At 36.7% G+C, this 27678-nt stretch overlaps 1 protein-coding gene across 5 annotated transcripts in view; it reads right to left on the minus strand.

Moving 5' to 3' along the window:
* Positions 1-27678, minus strand: part of DNAH7 (dynein axonemal heavy chain 7) — a 371530-nt gene that overhangs the window by 285528 nt on the left and 58324 nt on the right. For all 5 annotated transcript variants that reach the window (XR_005218999.1, XM_037850664.1, XM_037850667.1 and 2 more), the window contains 5 exons: positions 20223-20406; positions 19428-19607; positions 14302-14574; positions 13380-13507; positions 3209-3287 (listed from right to left, as the gene is read on the minus strand). Coding sequence is in view for 4 of the 5 variants with exons in the window: in XM_037850664.1 (XP_037706592.1) it covers positions 3209-3287; positions 13380-13507; positions 14302-14574; positions 19428-19607; positions 20223-20406 (844 nt within the window). In the remaining variant the exon portion in view is untranslated. The remainder of the gene's footprint in view (positions 1-3208; positions 3288-13379; positions 13508-14301; positions 14575-19427; positions 19608-20222; positions 20407-27678) is intronic.

A 27678-nucleotide genomic window follows, 5' to 3' on the forward strand; every position in this document is an offset into this window, starting at 1 on the left:
CACATATTTGTTAGAAGTGTAGACCTTTGGTTCAAGATGATGGACTGTGGAACAATCTACTTCTCATTCTTCCCAAACACCTCCACTCAAGTGACAGAAAATAAATAAAAATAGCAATCAACACATAAAAGCTTTGGAAAACCACAGAAGGATGCCATGGGTTTCTGGAAGATAGGAAGCAGATGGCATCTGAGTAATATCATTTATTCTTTCAGAATAGTGTTCTTGGGCACCAGTTGTGCGCCAGAGACCCCATCAGGTGCTGGCAATTCAGCATGACAAAAACAGACATGGCCTTTATCCGCATGGAACTTACAGTCTAGTTGGGGAGATAGATATTTGTTAACTAGCCACCATAACAAATGTAGAATCACAAATTTACAACAGAGATGAGTGCTGCCAAGGAAAGGTTCACTGCTTGAGGGTGTAATAGGGATCTGAAGCAGTGAGCAGTGAGATTAGTTTCCTACAAGCTGGGAGCCCCACATGAGTAGGAGTTAATGAGGAAATGGGGGAGGTGGAGGGCGTTCCAAGCAGAGGGAAACTGTGGTCCCAGTAGCAAGGGGGAGTCAGTGTGGGGGCCTGAGAGAGGAAAGAGTGGTGAGTCACAAGGCTGCAGAGGTAGACAGAGGCAGGGCCCCTCAGGGCCTTGTACGACCTCGCCAACATGACAAGACAATTAAGAGAAAAAAAGAGTTGTACATGTTGAAATGTTTGCCATACAACTCTCTTTCTTACCCAGAAAGTAACCCCCAAAAAGAAAAAAAAATTTACCAACCAAGTCATGGAGATTTCAGGGAGTCAGAGAGTCCAAAATGAATGAATATAAACTAAATATACAAAAGCAATGGTTTCTCTATATATCAGCAGTATCCAGTTTGAGAAACTATAGTCCAAAAAGTACCTCATTCTTAACAGTTACAAAAACTAAAAAATAACTATGGGCAAATTTAACAAGAAATGTGCTAGCTCTCTTGAGGAAAGCTATAAAATTTTATTGAAGGGTATTTTAAAAGTCCGAATAGATATATAAAAATAAGTTCCTAGATGTTAAGATATAATATGGTAAAGATGTAAACTCTCCTCAAATTAGTCTATAAAATCCATAACAAAGGATTACAAATACAGAATCTTTAAATAAATATATATATTTATTTAAAGATTTATATATATTATACGTATTTATAAAAAGATTTATATATATAAAATATATATATTTAGATGCTAAGGTATTGGAATAGCTAGAAGGAAATAACTGAAATGGTGGATCTGTAACCCATAACATTATTTGAAATTTGCTCTATGGCTACTTAATAAATAGTACTTGGAAAATTATCACCTTTCTGTATATATCTTATATTTCACAGTAAAGAAATGACTGAAACTGTGGAAACATAAACCACAACATTCTTTGAAATTCCCTATATAACCACTTTTAAATCGTACTTTGAAAATTGTCACCTTTCTGTATATGTCATATGTCACAGTAGGGAAATAACTGAAATTATGGAACTGTGGCCCATAATATTCTTTGAAATTTGCTCTCTACTTGTTAAATCATACTTTGAAAGTTATCACTGTTCTGTATACATGTTAAATTTCACAGTAAAAAATGTATCAAACAAATCCATGTAATTTCCATCAAAATTTCACTGACATTTGTAAAAACTGAATTTACTATAATTCTGAAATTCTCTGAAAAAGTAAATACCCAAGAATAGCAAATATAATCTTGAAAACAAAAACAATAGAGGCTAACCCTGACAAATATCAAAACATACTGTACAGGTACAGTAATCTAAACAGTTCTTGTCTGGCACAGAAATAGGGGACAAAGCAAAATAGAGAGAGTTCAGAAATAGATACACGTGCGTATGGAAAATTAGTGTTGATAGAGGTGCATTTAAATCAGGGACCAAATGACAGATCATTTTATAAGTCAGATTCAAGTAATAGACTATCAATTTTGGAAAAACATTAAGAGCCCAAGTTACCTAGTAGGAGAAATATAGAAAAGGTAAATTATTAAGTGAATAAAGCAATTTGCAGCAGTGTATGTGATAATAATTCCATTTTTGCAAAAATAAACGTGTGTTGGTGTGTGTGTGGGTATGAGCAGGTACACAGTATGTGCATGAGTTGTACAGGTGTATGTTCTTATATACCTATCTCTTTCAAAGCTTTTTTTATACCTATTAATTTATCTACATATTTTAATAATATAATTCCTGTTACACCACTGAAAAATGAGAAAACTGGTAATGACTGTAACCACCTACATTCACCAACCCTGTCCTGCACCCCACCTCCCTCTCCATGAGGCAAAACTCCTAAATTTTTTTAAAAATTATTTTTCTACTGCTGCTTGCTATCTCTATATCTGGCTCTCTCTATTCATCTTTCTGTAGTGTTTTACATCTTTTCATATATACAGAAAAAAAGTTTGGAAAGGAAAGAATTCATGCCAGATTATAAAGAATGGTTACCTGTAGGGAATGAAATTATGGGAAAGGAAAGGCGGAACTTCTATTTTTTACTTTATATAATTCCACATATTGTTTAAATTTTTACTTTTGTAATTAAAAAAAAAAAAAAACAAGCAAAACTGCCTAGAAATCTTTCATTGATATATCATTCTAATTAGACTAGATATCTTTATGTTGCAAATCCAAATAGGACACAAGCCATGGTGGTTTCCACAAGTAACAAACTAATTGAAAACATATTTTTGTAATTTGGTTAATAATTAGCTTTCTATGCAGTCAAATAACTGATTTTTATTTCTCCCTATTGCTAATAAATGCCTGGTTTCTGAAGTGAATAAACTGATCATCTATTTTTCCCTTGTGGGAATAAACCTTTCTGAAGTACAGAAATATTTTAAGTACCAGGCAATGAGTCCCTGTTCACTTCTCCCAGTGTACAGACAAGCCTGCAGGAGTTTGCGAGTCAGGTGGAGCAGAGTCAAATTGCTGGAAGATAATTACACTAGTCAACTCACCTGAGAGCCAGCTGACCCCAGCTATGTAAGTGACCCAAACAAGACAAGAAGAGCCATCCAGGTGGGCCTAACTGAAATGGCCAAACTGCAGACTAATAAACTATAAATAAATCTTATTATTTTAAGCCCCTGCCTTAACTTTTGGAGCATTATTGTGGCAATGAATAACTGATACACATATGCCTATAAAGATTTTATGAACAATACCTTCATTTCCATTAGTTCTGTTGTATTTGGAGGAGTGCTAAGAGCTTTTTCAGCTATCTTCTCAAATTCATCACACAATCTGAAACACCAGACAAAACCAGTCTTATATATTTATAATTCAATTTCATTCCTAAATATAATCCTGTATACTATTTAAATGCTCCATTATATGAAAAATAAAGTAAGATTACAACTTACCTACATGACATCTAATCTCATGAATTGAAAACAAATTTGCATTCATTTATTTATTCACATTTAATGATTATTTATTACATTCCAAACTACAATATTAAGTGACAGGGATACAGAAGTGGATAAAACAACTCATAATCCACTACTGAAGACAGGAATATGAGCAGTCATTTCCAACCGAGAGTTTTAAGGGCTCTGGTGCAAACATTTCCTACTGATATGAGCTGAGGTGAACGTAAATAATGAACCAAGTGTGGGGGCGAAAGTAAAAGTGGGAGTTAAGAAAGTCAGGATAAATCACGTAGAAAATTATTCAAGAACATTGGTTGTGAGGAGAAGGAAAAAGGAAATAGCATTGTAATCATGCTGGGTTGAAGTGGGGTTGGAAGACGAAAGAAGATTTTGAACATGTTTGTAAATTTCAGAGGTGAATCAACAGAGAAGAGGTTTAAAATAAGGGATACAGAAGGGATGACTGGTGGAGACAGGTCTAGAAGGATGGGAAGCAACAGGGCTGACTTTACAGGTAAGGAGAAGAGCCTTGAACAGTGAGATGGTGTGACAGACTCTTTGACTTCTATGAATGTGGGGGAGAAAGAGATGAAAGGATTCAGAGAGAAGCAAGTTGAATGGTGTAGAGATAAGAATTGGGGGTGATTCTTATCTAATGGTTCCTGTAACAGTCCTGATTTGTCCTCCTGATATCTAGTGAGTCTGGTGAGGGAGAAGAGGCAAAATTAGGAGAAAAGGGGAAAAGTAGAACTGGCATGAGCTCAGAGGGCAATTAAGAGGCAGGGAAAGTAGCAATGTAAATAAAATAAATATTTCACTCATGGAAAGTTAACAGTAAAAGAAATTTTCACTATTCTTCTAGTACTTTTACAGGAAAAGTGATTGAGCGGAAAATCTGATTCGATTCCTAAATAAAATAAGCTACCCAAGCCCGAGTCCTTTTTTCAGTGACACCCTCCCTCTTCATCTTCAGCCTTACCTATTCCTCCTACCTCACAGTGCCCGTGGAAACTGACACAAATCACTCCTGGTTCTTGGAATACACCATGCCATTTTCATACCTTCTACATATTATTTTCTCACCTGGAATTCTTACATCCATTTTGTTCAACTGGCAAACTCTTACTTATCCTTCAAAATGAAATTCACACATCACTTCCTTTTTTGCAGACTTCCCTGATTTCCCTCAACACCCCTAACCTCCACCATGATACAGAACTAATCACTTCCTTCTCTCTTCTATCTCTGTGACTTGTACTAACTATGGTACACGGTAAGTATCATGTTGTAAATTGCACAATAATGTACCATACTGTAATTTACTGGTGTGTATGTCTATTACCTGTTCTACATTGTAAACACCTTAAACAGTTTTATTCATATTTAGAGCCCAAGTTCCTGGCCTTAGGCCAAACATATAGTGGGTAAATGAAGCTCCCACTTCAGGCTTCTTAACGGCCTGAAAAAAAACATTCTTTTTAATGATCTAATTTTTTTTTCCTGATACAATAACCATCAAAAAATATTCTGATTATTTGCTTTTTTCCATGTAACTGATATCAGAAAAGAGGTTTCTGGGGCAACAGTAGCAGCAATTGTTGGAGGGTAAGTTATATTTTATCTTAAACAGGTATTCTGCTTTACACATTAGTATTCTGTGAGTTTACTTAACATGAGTCAGTAAGTCAGTTTTCTTAAAAATCTCCAGATTAGTTTACAAATGAGTTTTCAGGTAAGATAACAAGTTACCATGGTCTTGAAAACTAATTATAGTAAGATGCAATTCCAAATTTGAGGGCCTCTTAAGACTCATGATAATTACCAAGTAAATTCACTTTAAAAACCCACTTTATGGGACTCCTGGGGATGATGGTGGAGAAGAGAACTCTGAGACTCAGTCCTTCCACCAAAATAACTATTAAACAAGGCAGGAACTGTCTGAAACAACTACTTTGAAACTGTGGAGGCCAGAAGAACACTGTACAGCATCCAAGAAAGAGCAGGAGGAAGAGGCTGATGAATTACAGTAAGGATCAGTAAATTGCTTTCTTCACGCAGCAGCACTGGTGCCCATCCACACTCTTATGGCAGGCTGCTGCAGGGTCCAGTCTCTGGCTAGCTGCTAGTGACAGCAACAGATATGAAAATCCTCTTCCCAAAAACGGGGTGTGCACAGCTGATCACTGATCACGGCTTCTGATTAGCGAAATTGGATCACTGGATCTTGGCTCTGGGGGCAGCTATTGTTTCAATTCACCCTGGACAAAGGAAGTGGCAGCCATTGTTTCAATCTTCCCTCGAAAAGCGTGGAGGCTGTGAAGATTTAAAGATGCAGTGCTTTCTCTGGGCTGTGGGAGTGCAGGGGGTTAGGTAGGGGACATTAGCTGAAGGGCTACATTAGCTGGGCAGCTACTAGAGAAGTTTGCTTGCCTTTCCTGACCCCCTCCACAGGTCACTCTGGAGCCAGTCTACATTCCTTTTGTGGGTCGCTGGACCTGTTTATTGTATTGTATTGTTTAGTATATAATACTACTTCTTTTTCCTACAGATGCTAAAATACAAATGCATAAAAATAATAAATCTATGCTTTTGGACATACAATGTGCAAAAATACAAGTGGTAACAAGCACGAAATAAAGGATGGGGGGCAGAGGGGTTTGGGAAAAGTTTATGTGCGTGCTTTTGAAGTCTGTAGGCATCAAAACAAATATGATTCTTATATATTTAGGATGTTAAATTTTACCCCATGGTAACCACAAGGAAAACAAATGAAAAATATATCCTGACAGAAGTGAGAAGGCACTCAATATGGTACAACACAAGAAAGCAAATAAATATAAAAATAGGCTTTAACAGAAGTAATGGAAAAAAGGTATAAGACTTACATAGGCTAAACAGCAAAATGGCAGAAGAAATACCTGTATTATCAGTAATGACTTTAAATGTAAATGGATTAAACTCTACAGTCAAAAGGCAGAGGTTGGCAGAATGGATTTAAAAAGCATGACCCAACTATATGCTTTCAGCAAGAGACTCACCTTAAAGTCAAAGATACAAGCAGGGTGATGATGAAAGGATGGGAAAAAATATACCATGCAAGTAGTAACCAAAAGAGATCTGGGGTGGCTATATTAATATCAGTTAAAATAAGCTTTAATTCAAAAACATTTACAAGGGACAAAGATGGTCATTACATACTGATAAAGGGGATAATTCAACAGGAAGATGTAACAATTATAAATATATACGCAACCAACAGCAAAGTCCCAAAATATATGAAGCAAATACTGTCAAATATGAAGGGAGAAATTGACAGTTCTACACCAGTAGTAGAAGACTCTAGCACAACACTCTCAATAATGGATAGAACATCTAGTCAGAAGATCAATAAGGAAGTACAGAATTTGATTAATACACTAAACCAAGTAGACCTAACAGACATATATAGAATCAGTTCTGGTTTCTTTGTGCCCAGAAGTTCAGTTCTCAGCTTATTCCTTTCCTCTCACATTTTGCTATCAGCTGCAAGGAGAAGACAAGCTGAACTTTCCACATTTAGTTTGGAAATCTCAGCTAAATATCCAAGCTCATTCCTTTCAAATTCTGCATTCCATGCAAATCAGGACTCAATTTTGCCAAATTTTCTGACACTTTAAAGCAAGGATCACCTTTCTTCCAGTTGGCAATAACACATTCATCATTTCTGTCAAAGGCCTCATTGGAAGTAACATTAGCTTCTGTATTCCTACCCACAGTTTCTTCAAAGCAACCTAGAACTTTTCTATCAAGCACCTCACAATTCTTCCAGAATCTACCCCTTACCCATTTATAAAGCCATTCCCACATTTTTGGAATTTGCAATAGCAGCACCCTACTCTTCTGGTACCAAAATCTGTTTCAGTTCATTAAATGTGATGAAATGCAGCATATCAGAAATGGGCTGGGTTTTAACAATGGGAATTTATTAGTTTACAATCTTACAGTTCTGAGGCTTATAAAAATGTCCAAATCTAGGCATCATCATGATGATACCTTTTTCCTGAAAACAAGTGGCTCATGATCCAAGACTCCTCTGTCACATGGCAAGGAACATGGCAGCGTCTGCTGGTCTCTCCCTTCTCTTCCAGGTTTCACTGCTTTTGGCTTCTGGCTTTCAGGCTTTCTCTCTCAGCTTCTGTGTCCTTATTTCTCAGCTTCTGTTCTGTTTCTCTGAATTTCATCCTCTTGTAAAGGACTCTATTAAGAGGATTAAGACCCACCTGGGCCATGTGTCAACTGGAATAACCTAATCAAAAGATCCCACCCACATGAGGTCTACACCCACAGGAATGGATTAGCTTTAAGAACATGATCTTCTGGGGTAAATAACAACTTCAAAGTACCATAACTGACAAAGGAAAAAAGAGAGAAGATGCAAATAAATAAAATCAGAAATGAGAGGGGGGACATTATTACTGATCCCACAGAAATACAAATGACCATAAAAGGATACCATGAACAACTGTATGCCAACATAGTAGACAACCTAGATGAAATGGATAAATTCCTAGAAACATACAAACAACTTACACTGACTCTAAAAGAAACAGAAGACCTCAACAGAACAATTACAGTCAAAGAGACTGAATAAGTCATCAAAAACCTCCCAACTAAGAAAGCCCAGGACTGGCTGGCTTCACAGGTGAATTCTACCAATCATTCCAAGAAAAATTAATACCAGTCCTGCTCAAACTCTTCCAAAAAATTGAAGAGGAAGGAACACTACCTAACAAATTCTATGAGGCCAACTATCACCATAAAACCAAAGTCAGATAAAGATACTAGAAGAAAAGAAAATTACAGACCAATTTCTCTAATGACTGTAGATGCAAAATTACTCAACAAATACTTGCAAATCGAATCCAATGACACATTACAGAATTACACATCATGACCAAGAGGTTTTCATCCCAGTTATGCAAGGATGATTGAACATAAGAAAATTATTTGATGTAATACACCACATTAACAAACAAAGGGAAAAACCACATGGTCATCTTTATTGACACAGAAAAGGCATTTGACAAAATCCAGCATCCTTTCTTGATAAAAACACTCTAGAAAACAGGAATAGAAGGAAACTTCCTCAACATGATAAAGGGCATATATGAAAAACCCGCAGCTAACACCACGCTCAATGGTGAAAGACTGAAAGCTTTCCCTCTAAGATCTGGAACAAGACAAGGATGCCTATTGTCACCATTGTTACTTAACACTGTGCTGGAAGTTCTAGATAGAGCAAGCAGGCAAGAAAAAGAAATAAAAGGCATCCAAGTTGGGAAGGAAGAAGTAAAACTTTCCCTATTTCCACCTGATATGATCCTTTAATCAGAAAATCCTAAAAAAAAAAGTCCACATCAAAGCTTCTAGAGCTAATAAATGAATTCAGCAAAGTGAAAGGGAATAAAGACCAACACCTCAAAATCAATAGTGTTTCTGTACACATGAAATGAACAATCAGAAGAAGAAATCAAGAAAAAAATTCCATTCACAATAGTAACTGAAAGAATCAAATATCTAGGAATAAATCTAACCAAGGATTTAAAGGACTTGTACACAGAAAACTACAAAACATTGCTAAAAGAAAATTAAAGAAGACCTAAATAAATGGAATGACATTCTGTGTTTATGGATTGAAAAACTAAATATCATTAAGATGTCAATACGATCCAAAGCAATTTATAGATTCAATTCAATCCCAATCAAAAGTCCAACAACCTTCTTTGCAGAAATGGCAAGGACAACCATCAAATTTATATGGAAAGGTAAAGGGTATGGGGCCCGAAACAGCTAAAGCCACCTTGAAAAAGAAGACTGAAGTTGGAGGACTCACACTCCTGACCTTAGTCAACAAAGCATTGTACTGGAAAAAGGATAGACATATAGATGAGTGGAGTAGAATTGAGAGCTCAGAAATCAACCCACACATTGATGGGCAACTGATTTTTGACCAGGTCATGAAGACTACTCAATTGTGAAAGAATAGTCTTCTGAATAAGTGGTGCTGGGAAAACTGGATCTCCATTTGCACAAAAAAGGAGGAGGACCCCTACCTCACACCATATACAAAAAATCAACTCAAAATGGATCAAAGTCCTTAATATAACAGCTAGAACTATCAAACTCCTAGAAGAAAACGTAGGGAAGCATCTTCAGGACCTTGTGTTAGGCAATGGTTTCTTAGACTTTACACCCAAAGCACAAGCAACAAAAGAAAAAATAGAAAAAGGGGACTTCATCAAAATCAAAAACTTTTGTTCCTCAAATGACTTCATCATGAAAGTTAAAAGACAGCCTATACAATGGGAGAAAATATTTGGAAACCACATAACCGATAAAGAATTAATATCCAGTATATATAAAGAAATCCTTCAACTTAACAACAAAAGGATAAGCAACCCAATTAAAAATGGGCAAAAGACTTGAACAAACATCTCTCCAAAGAAGATACACAAACAGTCAGAAAGCACAAGAAAAGTTGCTCAACATATTAGCCATCAGAGAAATACAAATCAAAACCACAATGAGCTCCCATTTCATACCCATTCAAATAGTTACTATTAAAAGAATGGAAAATAACAAGTGTTGAATAGGATATGGAGAAACAGGAACACTCGTTCATTGCTGGTGGCAATGTATAATGGTGCACTGCAGACAGTCTGGCAGTTCCTAAGAAAGCTCAAGAATAGAATTACTTGTGCTGGTTTGAAGTGTTATACACCCAGAAAAGGCCATGTTCTTTTAATCCATTGCTGTGGGTGCAGACCTGTTAGGTGGGACCTGTAAGTTAGGTTATTTCAATTGAGATGTGACCCACCCCATTCAAGGTGGAGTCCTTTGTGAGAGGATAAAAGACAGAAAAATCCCAGAGAGCTCAGAGAGAAACACACAGAGAAGTTTGGTGAATGCTTAAAGAGGAAAGTCTTGGATATGCTAAGGGAGGGCCCACAGAAGCTCAGAGAGGAGGCCAATGGAACCAGAAGCTGAAAACAATGGAACCCAGGAGCAAAGGACCATCAGACATCAGCCATGTGCCTTCCCATGTGACAGAGGTGTTCCAGATGCCAGCAGCCTTTCTTCAGAGTCCAGGTATCAAACTGTTGATGCCTTAATTGGGACATTTCATGGCCTAAGAACCATAAATTTTAAGTTAATAAATCCCCATTGTAAAGGCCAACCCATTTCTGGTATATAACATTCTGGCAGCTTTAGCAAACTGAAACAATTACCATAGCACCCGGAAATACCACTACTAGGTATATACACAAAAGAATTGAAAAAAGGGGCTTGAACAGACATTTGCACACCAATGTTCATAGAAGCATTATTCACAATTGCCTTAAGATGGAAGCAACCCAAGTGTCCATCAACTAATAAATGGATAAATAAAATATGTTCTAAACATACAATGGAATATTATTCAGCAGTAAAAAGGAGTGAAGTCCTGATACATCTGACAAATGGATGAAACTTGAAGACATCGTGGTGAATGAAATAAGCCAGACACAAAAAGACAAATATTGAATGATTTCACTGATATAAAATAATTAGAATAAGCAAACTCAAAGAGTTAGAATCTAGAATATTGGTTGCCAGGGGACAGGGTTGTTTTGGGGAATGGTAAGTTAAGGCTTAAAATGTACAGGGTTCCTATTTGGAATGATGGAAATGTTTTGGTAATAGATGGTAGTGATGGTAGTAAAATATTGTGAATGCAATTAACTGCACTGAAATATATATCTGAATATGATTAAAAGGGGAAATGTTAGACTGTATATACGGCAGCAGAATAAAAATTTTTTTAAAAATCTATAGAACCACACTACGCAAAAAGTGAACTCTAAATGAAACCATGGACTTTTCAATTAACAGTACAATTACAAAAATGATATCATCAATTGTAACAAATGTTCCACACCAATGCAAATTGTTGGTGGTGGGATGGTAAATGGAAATCCTGTATTTTATGAATGATGTTATATGAACCCAAAACTTCTCTAATAAAGGAAAAAAAATATTATGGTCCCAAAATTCCTTCTGGAACTTAAACTGAAATAGCATTGATGTGTAGTGTAATTTGTGGAGATTTGAAATCTTTGTAATGTTGAATCTTTTCATGTAGGAACATGTTATGTAGATTTTCTTAACACTAGAGAAAATGCTTTAAAAAGTTTAACAAGTCACACAACTCCATCTGAGCTGATGGCACTCCATTCTTAGCACCCTTTTATCATCCTGGGATCTCCCTACAATGTCATCCTGATGATTCTTGTTTCTATATTTCCTCTTAATCTTATTTACTCTCTTGATTTGGGGGAGGACATTCTCCAGTAGCTTTCTGAGAAAAAATACACACAGAAGATAAAGTTTTTCAGACAGTTTGTACATTAACATGTTTTTATTCTATCTTCATATTTAATTGATATTTTAACAGGGCCTAGAATTCTAGATTGGAAACATTTTCCTGTAGAATTTTGAAAGCAGTTTTCTCTACTGTTAAGAATTTCCTACCAATTCCATATGCCTTTCCCCATCTATGAAGCCTGTAAGATTTTTTTCTTGTCCCAGTGTTCTGAAATTTCACAATAATGTGCCTTGTTGCAGGTCTATTTTCATTCATTTTTCTGGGAACTTGGTGCTCCTCAGCCTACAAATAGTTTTAAAAGTTACATCTTAGTTGATTTCCTCCCTCCATTTTTCTCTTCTGTCTTTCTGGAATTTCTGTTTTTGGATGTTGGAATGACTGGAATAATCCTTTAAATTCTTATCTTTTCTCTTATAGTCATCTCTTTATCTTGCTGCTCTACTTTCTGTGAAATCCTTTAAATTCTTATCTTTTCTCTTATAGTCATCTCTTTATCTAGCTGCTCCACTTTCTGTGAGATTCCCTCAACTTTATTTTTCAGAATTTCTATTATTTTTCTCATTTCAACTATCATGTTTTTAAACATGATCTTTTTCTTTCCTGAATGATCCTTTGCATAACGGCCTATTCTTTTTTTCATAGATGCAGTATTGTCTCTTAATCTAATAATTTTTTAATGACAATTTTCTTTTGGAGTTTCTTCTCTCTGTATATTTTTATTTATAAATCATTTGGTTTTTTTTTTCTGTTTTGGTTTCTTTCTCCATATTAGGTATTTCCTTGGTTGTTTGGTAATCTTTGGGTGTTTATTCTTGTTTAAGTGTATGGAGAGTAAAAGTCGATTTTAATTTTAAAAACCCACTTTATATATTGATTACATAAAATAAAAATCTGAAGTTAGATGATGTCCACCTGACTTGTACAAAAGAAATACAAATACTTTTTAATACTACCTTAAGTCAGATCATTGGGAAAACAAATTCAAGGTGAAAAAAATAATACTAATAATCACAAAATAACACATAAAGTCAAATAGAAAGAAACCCAGGAATGAGGTTTTTTTCTTTTGGATCATTTCATGATCCTGCTCTAACCCATTGCCTTAGTTGGGTGACAGTTAGCTCTACTTAACATTTCCCCATTGTGGTAGCTTGAGTCATATACCCCATAAGAAAACATGTTCTTAATCTTAGTCTACATTCCTGTGGGTATGAATCCACTGAAAACAGGATCTCTTGAAGATGTTATTTTTAGTTAAGGTGTGGCCCAACTGAATGAGAGAGGAAGCCTTTTAAAGAGGAACGAGAAGTCACAGAAGCCAGAAAGGAGAGGGTATCACCATGTGACTGGAAAGTCAAGGAACCCCAAAGATTGCCAGCAGCCAGCACCAGATGCTACAGTCTTCAGGGAGAGAGAAAGCCTTGCGATACCTTGTTTATGGACTCCACTTAACCTCAAAACCACGAACCAATAAACTCTTTGTTTAAGCCAACCCCTTTGTTACAGAAGCCTGCCAAACTTCCCCAAAGATAAAAAATACAATTAAGATCATCAAAATACCTTGTATTTATTTCTTGGTGATCTCTGAACATTTTAGCTATAAGTTTCCCACAAATAACATCTGCTCGCTTCGTCAAAGCTCTGATCAATTCATCACAGTGCATTTCAAACATTCCTAAACGAACAGTCTGCAACATCAAGTATTAAAAGGTAAGGTTTTAATAAGCAAGAGAAAAAACAACATTTACTAAAAGATTCTCACAACTTTGCCTTTCTCATAATATTGTTTTTTGTGTGTGATCCAACAAAATAGAGTTTTCTTTTAAAATATGATGCAGGGAGGGTTTTCTGAACACTCGTTTTTATTTTGCAACTATATTCTGGGTAAATCTCCTTGATGAAATTTGTTACCACAGAAGTCAATTCTATTTCAGGATAATAATTGATATAAAAATTTTGGAGAATTAAGTTATTGCTAAATAGATAGTGTAGGTTCCAAATGTTATATATGCTCTATATAAAAAAGTCATGCATCTTCATGGTAGAAAATTTGGAAAAATGAAAAAAAAAGGACAACAGAAGAAAAAATTTTAATGACCAGTTACCCTACTTACTAAGCAGAAGAAACCACATTTTGATCTACTTAGCATATTCTCAGAGGATTTATAAACACTGAAGCAAAAAAATATTAAGTTCTTGGAAACTTTTTTTGGCAAATTATATAAGGTATTTAAAAGTTGGAGTTGTGGTTCTAGATTCTCAGTTCTAAGAGGACACAAACTATGTCTGTCTTGTCTACCTTCTTATTCTCAGGGCTTACCACAGTTCTCAGGGCTTGGAACATATCAGAGGCTCAATAAATATTTTCCTGTTGTTCATGATGGTCTAATTTTTTCCCTGCATGTTCTAAAAATACATGCTAATGAAACTGCGTAAAGATTATTAGTTGCAGAAAACAGTTGAACAAAACTGGGGAATTTACCTTTATAGATGTGTACTGTATTTCCTCCATTAGTTTTTGGTATTTGCGAATTTCGCATATTATTTCCTCATAATGATGATTTTCTGCAAGGAAAGCATCAACATCTTGCTTGGCTTTTCTGGTAACCAAAAAATCATATTTGTCATAGAGTTTGAGGTGCTCTTTAGGTGCCACACTCTCTCTCTCAATCACTTCTTTAATCTTTTCTTTGTGAACATCTAGAATTTCATCCAGAATTACTGGTTTCAAGGTTGTTGGTTTGGATTTACTTTCCTGCACAGGGGGGAAAATATTAGTTATTGAAAATACTTCACATGTAAGTTAACCATATCATTTATCTTTCTAAAAATGCCAATATTACTGTTCTAGTTTGCTAATGCTGCCGGCATGCAAAACACCAGAAATGGATTGGCTTTTATAAAAGGGGGTTTATTTGGTTACACAGTTACAGTCTTAGGGCCATAAAGTGTCCAAGGGAACACATCAACAATCGGGTACCTTCACTGGAGGATGGCCAATGGTGTCTGGAAAACCTCTGTTAGCTGGGAAGGCATGTGGTTGGCATCTGCTCCAGAGTTCTGGTTTCAAAATGGCTTTCTCCCAGGACATTCCTCTCTAGGCTGCAGCTTCTCTACAAAATATCATTCTCAGTTGCTCTTGGGGCATTTGTCCTCTCTTAGCTTCTCTGGAGCAAAAGTCTGCTTTCAAAGGCCATCTCCAAAATGTCTCTGTAAACTGTAGTTCCTCTCTCAGCTCCTGTGCATCCTTCAAAGTGTCCCTCTTGGCTATGTCAAGCTCGCTCCTTCTGTCTGAGCTTATATAGTGCTCCAGTAATCAAGGCCCATGCTGAATGGGTGGGGCCACACCTCCACGGAAATGATCTCATCAGAGTTACCACCTACAGTTGGGTGGGTCACATCTCCATGGAAACGCTCAAAGAATTCCAATCTAATCAGCACTAAAACATCTGCCCCACAAGATTGCATCAAAGAATATGGCTTTTTCTGGGGGACATACATTCAAACTGGCACAATTACCATTTTGTCTTTTTTCTTTATTCAGAAGGTCTTTATGTTTTCCTAACCTCAATTCTACAAAAAGATACTTTTCATAGATAACAGCTCAGATTCATTCTAATCATGGCAGTATTTTAAACATCCAGGTTCCATATAATTTTTTATTTTACCTTAAGATGACCTAGTTTTATTCTGTTATTTTGCATGGATGAAAGAGCAGTCATTTGAAAATATACACAAAATAAGATTTATAATGTAAAAAGCAAAATCCACATTTTATTTGTGCAATAGTATTTGCTAGTTTTATAAGGCAGAACTTGGATTGTACACTATTAAAAATTAAACTAGTTCAGTGTCAGATCATTGGTTCTTTGATCACTGTACTTTTTTCTCTTGAGGAGTAATCTATCAAGAACAAAGGGAAATTTTTTTCATTGACCTTTGACTTTTGATTATGTGAACAGCAACTGGGGCAGACTAAAATCCCTGCTTGTAAAATTTGTATTATTCTATCACCATTAGAATAATATTAGACAAGATGAACCAGGTTACAATTTTAAAAGCAAACAAATCTTAAAAGTTTCTCTTTCCCATTTCAAATAATAGAACAAGTGTCCACATGGTTTAGTATCTTTAACCAAATTACTCTTAAAAATATATATGCTCTGCCCACCATCCAGAAGAAGGGATTTTTAATTATTGCAAACAAAAACCCTTGTCTTTAGTGGATATTCTCCAGCATTCAAATTGATAATACCAGAGGATTTCTTAGAGAATCAATTTGTTCAGTTGCCCAGGTACATTGGCACACTATGCCCTCTAGTGGGAACTTCAGGAAATCAGACTGCTTAGCACTAGATGCTTCATGAGAACATTGGTGAATCCACCACCAAACACCACTTCTACTTGCTGGGTAGATCCTTGGTATCACCTTCTCTCACACAAGGAACTTAGGATAAAGCAATCTATATTAAGTACTGTATGCAACGTGAAATCAGTGGATGTAATGTAAGGCTCATTAATACTCATTACAGAATGTGTCTTAAATTTGTTAACTGCCTGTCTGATTTCTAAAGCCTAAAGATCTGTCTTCGCAAACAGAATTGGATATCTGAACTTCAGAACTACATTATAAAGAATAATTTTGATATGAATTCTAATCAGCTCCAATCAAGAGTTAAGAAAAATGATATTTTGTACATGACTTGTATCCATTCAATCCCTCTTATACACTAAAGTCTATCAAATTACAGCAGGAGATGATGAAGTACTTGGGCTCCCAGCACCTTAGCTTGCAGCTTGCCTTCTATGAAAAAAAAATGTATTTTAATTTCACTTTTTGTTTTTATGAAAGGTTGTGATTAGAAACAGTTATATGACTTCACTTCTGCAAATTGCTGTCAAAGATCATTGATACCATGTTCAATTATCTTGCTCAAAAGTACCCTATATAACATTTGTTTCCAAATCTGACTGATCATCAGAATCGTCTAGAGGTATCTGACTACTGATTTTGGAGTACCTACTCTGTTATTATAAATCTGCATCTATGGTGGAATGTGGCAGGGAGGCACTGCCCTGAAATTTGCATTTTTAAAATGTTACTGGGTGATGCTGATAGAGTTTCGGAACCATTGCCCCATGTATAAATGCCTCATGTAAGACCTATCTCTCACAATCTGATACCAGGAAAAAACACTGTTCACCCTCTGTACAGTCTAAATTAATCTTTTTAATCTAGGTTAAAATTTGTTATATATTTTTTCTTTACTTGAGAAACCAGGAGGCTTAGAGCCATGTTTTATAACCATAAAAACATAGCAACTGTATTCACTTAGATGATTATGTTTCTTTTATTCACTTAGAGCTTTATCATGTAACTCTTAACCAATCAACTTATTATATTTGTCTGTTTCATAAGATTTTTTTTTTCATAAGATCTTTTTCAAATGATTCTTAAAAAGAAAAGACTAGAAAAGAATGCAACAGATGAACTGGAGTTAAGCAGAGGACAAAATAAAAAGCAAGTGTCCTGAAAGACTTCCATTTATGACAATATGAGGAATAGAAACCCTGAAAGCAACTACCTAAGTCAAAACACATAAATATATTTGGGAAAATGCCAAAAAAAAAAAAAAAAAAAAAAAAAGCTTTTATAATATATAGCCAAGGAGGTAAAATAATTAGGGAAAGCCTAAGGGTCCAAAAATGAGAGAAGACATGAATTGAGAGAGGTAATTGTGTGCAGAAGGGATCAGCTGTCCTGGGGAGTCCGCTGATACTTGAAAGCCTGGGGCTTTGCCTTATAGTGAGTCTCCAGCAAGGGGTGTGTGTGGGTGTGGGTGTGTGTTGGGGATGGAGATAGGTGGTGTCAGGGGACAAAGCCTCATGCCTGAGCTAGGTGGGAAGTCATAACTGACACCTCCACATAAAACCAACAGCACTGAAAGTTGACACCATGTCAGATTGAGACTTCTGAGGTGGAAAAATTTTAGAATGCTAAAAGGTAAAAAAAACTTTCAATGAGGGGGGAAACCTAAGGGAAATGTCCTGTCTTGGCCTGGTTTCTCAGCAGAGAAGAAAAAGGATGTTTCCCTTAGAATCTGTAACCATGGCCTATTCTCATACAGATTTGGGTCAGTATTCACACTACCAATGTTGACCACAAACTCTTAAACAAAAATTTGCTCCAAAATGTCCTTTGTCTTTGGAGGCCTCCAGAGAATCTGGCAAGGGAATTTGCAAATCCCTGGAGGAACCAATTTAAAGCAAGGCCTCAAAGACTTCCCTGCATGAAGTTCTTACATATATAAGCCCATAATAAAAAAGTAAAAAATACCCAAAGAAATAAACCGCCAGGAGCAGGAGTTGGTAAGCAGCAGGACTGGGTCTTTAGAGATAACAGATTGGAATTATTGGATAAAAAATATAAAAAAGTTAGTATGTATAAAGAAGTAAAAGAAAAATGAATATATGACTAAGTTCAAGAGACTATCAGAAAGAACCAGGCATATCTGAAAAGGAACCTACTGGAATTCCTAGGAAATAAAAATAAGCTAATTAAAAAATTAGAAACTCAATGGAGAGGATAATTGAGGATAATATTCCCTAAATGGATCATTTCACAATTATATGTTAAGTGAAACAAAAGCAAGTCACAGAAGATTACATATAATATGACTCCATTTATACAAAGACGTGGAAAAAGTAAATACGCATTGTTTAAGGAAATACAGTAATGTATTGTCTACTTTTAAAAATCAAGAATAATAAATACAAAATGCAGGATTGTGATTCTCTTGCTAAAGAGATGGGGGAAGGAGCTCTTCCTGTGAATGGGAAGGAATAAATGGGATGTAGGGAAGGGCTTAAAAGTATGAGTAGTATCCTATTCCTTAAATTGGATTTAGAAGCAAAATTGTTAATTTTATTACTCCTTAAACTTCACGCTCTAGTCTATACTCTTTGTATTTGTGAGATATTCTTAAAGTATTTTTAAAATCGAAAAGAAGGAAGAAAGCTACTGTTTGAACTGATAAAACTTGAAAACCTTATAATTTAAGGGATTTTCAGGCATGCTTACATCATATATTAGATTGCAATAACTATTGTTGCAATGTTGTATATGATGCAGAATAACTATGTTAAATATTTGGCCAAAGAGAAAAGAAGGGAAGATAGAATCTTTGAGTTGAAAGTACAGAGACAGGACCTTGCCATTTATGGAAAGAAAAGGTGTATGAGGAGAATAATTAATTGGAGGACAGTTTTACAGAACTGGAAGATTATAATGGAGGTCCACAGCATGGTCTGAGTGCTACAAAAACACTTACTGAGTACCTCGACCTCATCACAATTAGCATCTTTCCCTCAGAGTTTTCAACTGAGTCCAGTGGAAAACTGGACCAGGAAAGTAGATATATTTTAAGAGAAGCTAATGGGAAAATACTTTTGCTTTGTTTTTGTTTTTACAAATCTCCTTATAAGTCAATATCATTAGGTCATTTACATTCTGCAAAGCAGAGGAAACTTGTCTACAATTTCCTGAAGTTATTTGAAGTAAATAGTACACATGCACATTCAAATACTCAGAATATACTTGCTACTTACCCATTTGGAGTACAGTTTTGTCTCAACTCTTGGCACAAAACCAACAGCCTTAATCATGACATCATAAACATTTAGAAGGATATCTCTATAGTCATCAAACTCAGGTTCAAACTTAATGGCATCATTATCAAGAATCAGCCTTATGATGAAACCTGGATGTTCAAAGGCTCTAACAGAATCCTGCAAAGTAAATAAATACATGAATGAATAAATAAATAAATTTATTTGTAGATACATATATATGAAGTATGAAAGACTAAGGAGTGTATTTGAATATACTTCATAGGAACACATCTTTCCTTTTATGTCCTGGCCAAGGGGAAGCTCTACTAAGAAGAGCAAGGGTGATATCCAGCTAGACTTATTGGTATCTGGTATGCTTTCAACCTATAGGTCAACTACAGGGTCAAGGCCCCAGACAAAAGGAGATGTTAATGGCCATGGGATTCTAGAATCATGCAAGAAAGAGAGACTGAGAGGAGAACATTCAAACCCAAGCTGTAACTATGACATCCTTCCAGAGAAAGAAAGGGCTCTTCGTAGAAACTTTCCCCAGCCACCACGGCCATGATTCCCTGTTAGGGGAATTTTCACTTATCGTGATACAATGTGATAGTAAGAGTATATCCTAAATATGTGGGTTGACACTAACTTTTTTCACAGGTAAGTATAACAGGTCTAAAGACACACTTTCTGCCCTTCCACTGGTAAAGACATTTTATCATATTCCTCTCTGAAAGAACCAAAAATCAATAAATTAGTAAATGCATATCAGTGTAACTGAATCATACTTACAAGAGGTTGCGCAATTAAGTCTGTGAAATCTTGCATGGAGATCAAAGTGAGGTCCTGCAACTGTAAAGTCATAAGTGTAGCAGCACAGTTGAAAAAAGATTCCAATTTGGCACTGCTGTCACCAGTTGGCAATTGCTTTTTTTTATTACCTTGGTAATATATATTCTGCACTTCAGGAAACCACCTTGAAAGAACAAAAGGCTTTTAAAAGTCAATACTTCCAGTGAATTACTCCTTTTACATTCAGCATTAACAGTAATTTCTGGACACCCAAAGGTCTTCATAGAAAGGTGTATTGCTAAGTGACATTATCCGCTACCTGAAATGTAAGCACTAGCATATTTCACTTCTCCTAGGAAAAGAAATTTTAAATCGTAGCCAATAGAAAATGACACACAATGTGATGCTGTGAGAAAGACATAAAAATAACTTCAAGAACTATGATTCCCTGTACTTTTTGTAAAATATGAGAACTGGCTTTATTAGATATTATAAGATACTCTTCTCTAATTTCCTAAATGTTCTTCAGGGAATATATTTGTTAGTTTAAAGTTAAATCATGAGACAATCATATTGTGAGACAGCGATGAACTTTGTTTCCTTTCAAATTACTGCTTCCTGAAACTGAGGCTGTTTATGAGAAACAGTATATTTTAGGGAAGTTGTGCAGGAATTAACATTTTTTCAGTGTTAGACTGACTGGTCTTAAAGTGTTTTTCCTCTTCTTCGACATAAAGGTTGGATTTGGACATAAAGAGTCTATTACGAGAGGCGGGGCAAGATGGCAGACTGGTGAGCTGTATGTTTTAGTTACTCCTCCAGGAAAGTAGGTAAAAAGCCAGGAACTGCGTGGACTGGACACCACAGAGCAATCTGTCTTTGGGCATACTTCATACAACACTCATGAAAACGTGGAACTGCTGAGATCAGTGAAATCTGTAAGTTTTTGCGGCCAGGGGACCCGCGCCCCTCCCTGCCAGGCTCAGTCCCGGGGGAGGAGGGGCTGTCAGCTCCAGGAAGGAGAAGGGAGAATTGCAGTGGCTGCTCTTACCGGAAACTCATTCTACTGATTCAAACTCCAACCATAGATAGACTGAGGCCAGACACCAGAGACTCTGAGAGCAGCCAGCCCAGCAGAGAGGAGACAGGCATAGAAAAAAATCAACACGAAAAACTCCAAAATAAAAGCAGAGGATTTTTGGAGTTTTGGTGAACACAGAAAGGGGAAGGGCGGAGATCAGGCCTTGAGGCGCATATGCAAATCCCGAAGCAAGGCTGATCTCTCTGCCCTGGGCACTTTTCCTTAATGGCCCTGGTTGCTTTGTCCATTAGCATTTCAATAACCCATTAGATCTCTGAGGAGGGCCGTTTTTTTTTTTTTTTTTTTTTAAATCCTTTTTGCTTTTTCTAAAACAATTACTCTAAGAAACTCAATACAGAAAGCTTCAAAGAATTGAAATTTGGGCACGTCAAGTCAAGAGCAGAACTAAGAGAGCTCTGAGACAAAAGGCAATAATCCAGTGGCTGAGAAAATTCACTAAACAACACAACTTCCCAAGAAAAGGGGGGTGTCCGCTCACAGCCACCATCCTGGTGGACAGGAAACACTCCTGCCCATCGCCAGCCCCATAGCCCAGAGCTGCCCCAGACAACCCAGTGTGACGGAAGTGCTTCAAATAACAGGCACACACCACAAAACTGGGCGTGGACATTAGCCTTCCCTGCAACCTCAGCTGAATGTCCCAGAGCTGGGAAGGGGGAGCAGTGTGAATTAACAGAGCCCCATTCAGCCATCATTTGAGCAGACTGGGAGCCTCCCAACACAGCCCAGCAGCCCAGAACTGCCCTGGGGGGACGGCACTCACCTGCGACATAGCACAGTCATCCCTCAACAGAGGACCCGGGGTGCACAGCCTGGAAGAGGGGCCCACTTGCAAGTCTCAGGAGCCATACGCCAATACCAAAGACTTGTGGGTCAGTGGCAGAGACAAACTGTGGCAGGACTGAACTGAAGGATTAGACTATTGCAGTAGCTTTAAAACTCTAGGATCATCACGGAGATTTGATTGTTAGGGCCACCCCCCCCCCCGACTGCCCAGAAACACGCCCCACATACAGGGCAGGTAACACCAACTACACACGCAAGCTTGGGGCACCAATTGGGCCCCACAAGACTCACTCCCCCACTCACCAAAAAGGCTAAGCAGGGGAGATCTGGCTTGTGGAGAACAGGTGGCTCGTGGACGCCACCTGCTGGTTAGTTAGAGAAAGTGTACTCCACGAAGCTGTAGATCTGATAAATTAGAGATAAGGACTTCAACTGGTCTACAAACCCTAAAAGAACCCTATCAAGGTCAGCAAATGCCACGAGGCCAAAAACAACAGAAAATTATAAAGCATATGAAAAAACCAGACGATATGGATAACCCAAGCCCAAGCACCCAAATCAAAAGACCAGAAGAGACACACCTAGAGCAGCTACTCAAAGAACTAAAGATGAACAATGAGACCCTAGTACGGGATATGAAGGAAATCAAGAAGACCCTAGAAGAGCATAAAGAAGACATTGCAAGACTAAATAAAAAAATGGATGATCTTATGGAAATTAAAGAAACTGTTGACCAAATTAAAAAGATTCTGGACACTCATAGTACAAGACTAGAGGAAGTTGAACAACGAATCAGTGACCTGGAAGATGACAGAATGGAAAATGAAAACATAAAAGAAAGAATGGGGAAAAAAATTGAAAAACTCGAAATGGACCTCAGGGATATGATAGATAATATGAAACGTCCGAATATAAGACTCATTGGTGTCCCAGAAGGGGAAGAAAAGGGTAAAGGTCTAGGAAGAGTATTCAAAGAAATTGTTGGGGAAAACTTCCCAAATCTTCTAAACAACATAAATACACAAATCATAAATGCTCAGCGAACTCCAAATAGAATAAATCCAAAAAAAACCCACTCCGAGACATATACTGATCACACTGTCAAACATAGAAGAGAAGGAGCAAGTTCTGAAAGCAGCAAGAGAAAAGCAATTCACCACATACAAAGGAAACAGCATAAGACTAAGTAGTGACTACTCAGCAGCCACCATGGAGGCGAGAAGGCAGTGGCACGATATATTTAAAATTCTGAGTGAGAGGAATTTCCAGCCAAGAATACTTTATCCAGCAAAGCTCTCCTTCAAATTTGAGGGAGAGCTTAAATTTTTCACAGACAAAGAAATGCTGAGAGAATTTGCTAACAAGAGACCTGCCCTACTGGAGATACTAAAGGGAGCCCTACAGACAGACAAACAAAGACAGGACAGAGAGACTTGGAGAAAGGTTCAGTACTAAAGAGATTCGGTATGGGTACAATAAAGGATATTAATAGAGAGAGGGAAAAATATGGCAAACATAATCCAAAGGATAAGATGGCCGATTCAAGAAATGCCTTCACGGTTTTAACGCTGAATGTAAATGGATTAAACTCCCCAATTAAAAGATATAGATTCGCAGAATGGATCAAAAAAAATGAACCATCAATATGTTGCATACAAGAGACTCATCTTAGACACAGGGACACAAAGAAACTGAAAGTGAAAGGATGGAAAAAAATATTTCATGCAAGCTACAGCCAAAAGAAAGCAGGTGTAGCAATATTAATCTCAGATAAAATAGACTTCAAATGCAGGGATGTTTTGAGAGACAAAGAAGGCCACTACATACTAATAAAAGGGGCAATTCAGCAAGAAGAAATAACAATTGTAAATGTCTATGCACCCAATCAAGGTGCCACAAAATACATGAGAGAAACTTTGGCAAAACTAAAGGAAGCAATTGATGTTTCCACAATAATTGTGGGAGACTTCAACACATCACTCTCTCCTATAGATAGATCAACCAGACAGAAGACCAATAAGGAAATTGAAAACCTAAACAATCTGATAAATGAATTAGATTTAACAGACATATACAGGACATTACATCCCAAATCAACAGGATACACATACTTTTCTAGTGCTCACGGAACTTTCTCCAGAATAGATCATATGCTGGGACATAAAACAAGCCTCAATAAATTTAAAAAGATTGAAATTATTCAAAGCACATTCTCTGACCACAATGGAATACAATTAGAAGTCAATAACCATCAGAGACTTAGAAAATTCACAAATACCTGGAGGTTAAACAACACACTCCTAAACAATCAGTGGGTTAAAGAAGAAATAGCAAGAGAAATTGCTAAATATATAGAAACGAATGAAAATGAGAACACAACATACCAAAACCTATGGGATGCAGCAAAAGCAGTGCTAAGGGGGAAATTTATAGCACTAAACGCATATATTAAAAAGGAAGAAAGAGCCAAAATCAAAGAACTAATGGATCAACTGAAGAAGCTAGAAAATGAACAGCAAACCAATCCTAAACCAAGTAGAAGAAAAGAAATAACAAGGATTAAAGCAGAAATAAATGACATAGAGAACAAAAAAACAATAAAAGGATAAATATCACCAAAAGTTGGTTCTTTGAGAAGATCAACAAGATTGACAAGCCCCTAGCTAGACTGACAAAATCAAAAAGAGAGAAGACCCATATAAACAAAATAATGAATGAAAAAGGTGACATAACTGCAGATCCTGAAGAAATTAAAAAAATTATAAGAGGATATTATGAACAACTGTATGGCAACAAACTGGATAATGTAGAAGAAATGGACAATTTCCTGGAAACATATGAACAACCTAGACTGACCAGAGAAGAAATAGAAGACCTCAACCAACCCATCACAAGCAAAGAGATCCAATCAGTCATCAAAAATCTTCCCACAAATAAATGCCCAGGGCCAGATGGCTTCACAGGGGAATTCTACCAAACTTTCCAGAAAGAACTGACACCAATCTTACTCAAACTCTTTCAAAACATTGAAAAAAATGGAACACTACCTAATTCATTTTATGAAGCTAACATCAATCTAATACCAAAACCAGGCAAAGATGCTACAAAAAAGGAAAACTACCGGCCAATCTCCCTAATGAATATAGACGCAAAAATCCTCAACAAAATACTTGCAAATCGAATCCAAAGACACATTAAAAAATCATACACCATGACCAAGTGGGGTTCATTCCAGGCATGCAAGGATGGTTCAACATAAGAAAAACAATCAATGTATTACAACACATTAAAAACTCGAAAGGGAAAAATCAATTGATCATCTCAATAGATGCTGAAAAAGCATTTGACAAAATCCAACATCCGTTTTTGATAAAAACACTTCAAAAGGTAGGAATTGAAGGAAACTTCCTCAACATGATAAAGAGCATATATGAAAAACCCACAGCCAGCATAGTACTCAATGGTGAGAGACTGAAAGCCTTCCCTCTAAGATCAGGAACAAGACAAGGATGCCCGCTGTCACCACTGTTATTCAACATTGTGCTGGAAGTGCTAGCCAGGGCAATCCGGCAAGACAAAGAAATAAAAGGCATCCAAATTGGAAAAGAAGAAGTAAAACTGTCATTGTTTGCAGATGATATGATCTTATATCTAGAAAACCCTGAGAAATCAACGATACACCTACTAGAGCTAATAAACAAATTTAGCAAAGTAGCGGGATACAAGATTAATGCACATAAGTCAGTAATGTTTCTATATGCTAGAAATGAACAAACTGAAGAGACACTCAAGAAAAAGATACCATTTTCAATAGCAACTAAAAAAATCAAGTACCTAGGAATAAACTTAACCAAAGATGTAAAAGACCTATACAAAGAAAACTACATAACTCTACTAAAAGAAATAGAAGGGGACCTTAAAAGATGGAAAAATATTCCATGTTCATGGATAGGAAGGCTAAATGTCATTAAGATGTCAATTCTACCCAAACTCATCTACAGATTCAATGCAATCCCAATCAAAATTCCAACAACCTACTTTGCAGACTTGGAAAAGCTAGTTATCAAATTTATTTGGAAAGGGAAGATGCCTCGAATTGCTAAAGACACTTTAAAAAAGAAAAACGAAGTGGGAGGACTTACACTCCCTGACTTTGAAGCTTATTATAAAGCCACAGTTGCCAAAACAGCATGGTACTGGCACAAAGATAGACATATAGATCAATGGAATCGAATTGAGAATTCAGAGATAGACCCTCAGATCTATGGCCGACTGATCTTTGATAAGGCCCCCAAAGTCACCGAACTGAGCCATAATGGTCTTTTCAACAAATGGGGCTGGGAGAGTTGGATATCCATATCCAAAAGAATGAAAGAGGACCCCTACCTCACCCCCTACACAAAAATTAACTCAAAATGGACCAAAGATCTCAATATAAAAGAAAGTACCATTAAACTCCTAGAAGATAATGTAGGAAAACATCTTCAAGACCTTGTATTAGGAGGCCACTTCCTAGACTTTACACCCAAAGCACAAGCAACAAAAGAGAAAATAGATAAATGGGAACTCCTCAAGCTTAGAAGTTTCTGCACCTCAAAGGAATTTCTCAAAAAGGTAAAGAGGCAGCCAACTCAATGGGAAAAAATTTTTGGAAACCACGTATCTGACAAAAGACTGATATCTTGCATATACAAAGAAATCCTACAACTCAATGACAATAGTACAGACAGCCCAATTATAAAATGGGCAAAAGATATGAAAAGACAGTTCTCTGAAGAGGAAATACAAATGGCCAAGAAACACATGAAAAAATGTTCAGCTTCACTAGCTATTAGAGAGATGCAAATTAAGACCACAATGAGATACCATCTAACACCGGTTAGAATGGCTGCCATTAAACAAACAGGAAACTACAAATGCTGGAGGGGATGTGGAGAAATTGGAACTCTTATTCATTGTTGGTGGGACTGTATAATGGTTCAGCCACTCTGGAAGTCAGTCTGGCAGTTCCTTAGAAAACTAGAGATAGAGCTACCATTCGATCCAGCGATTGCACTTCTCGGGATATACCCGGAAGATCGGAAAGCAGTGACACGAACAGATATCTGCACGCCAATGTTCATAGCAGCATTATTCACAATTGCCAAGAGATGGAAACAACCCAAATGTCCATCAACAGATGAGTGGATAAATAAAATGTGGTATATACACACGATGGAATACTACGCGGCAGTAAGAAGGAACGATCTGGTGAAACATATGACAACATGGATGAACCTTGAAGACATAATGCTGAGCGAAATAAGCCAGGCACAAAAAGAGAAATATTATATGCTACCACTAATGTGAACTTTGAAAAATGTAAAACAAATGGTTTATAATGTAGAATGTAGGGGATCTAGCAGTAGAGAGCAATTAAGGAAGGGGGGAACAATAATCCAAGAAGAACAGATAAGCTATTTAACGTTCTGGGGATGCCCAGAAATGACTATGGTCTGTTAATTTCTGATGGATGTAGTAGGAACAAGTTCACTGAAATGTTGCTATATTATGTAACTTTCTTGGGGT

The sequence above is a fragment of the Choloepus didactylus genome, chromosome 9 (genome assembly GCF_015220235.1).
Source record: "Choloepus didactylus isolate mChoDid1 chromosome 9, mChoDid1.pri, whole genome shotgun sequence".
NCBI lineage: Eukaryota > Metazoa > Chordata > Mammalia > Pilosa > Megalonychidae > Choloepus > Choloepus didactylus.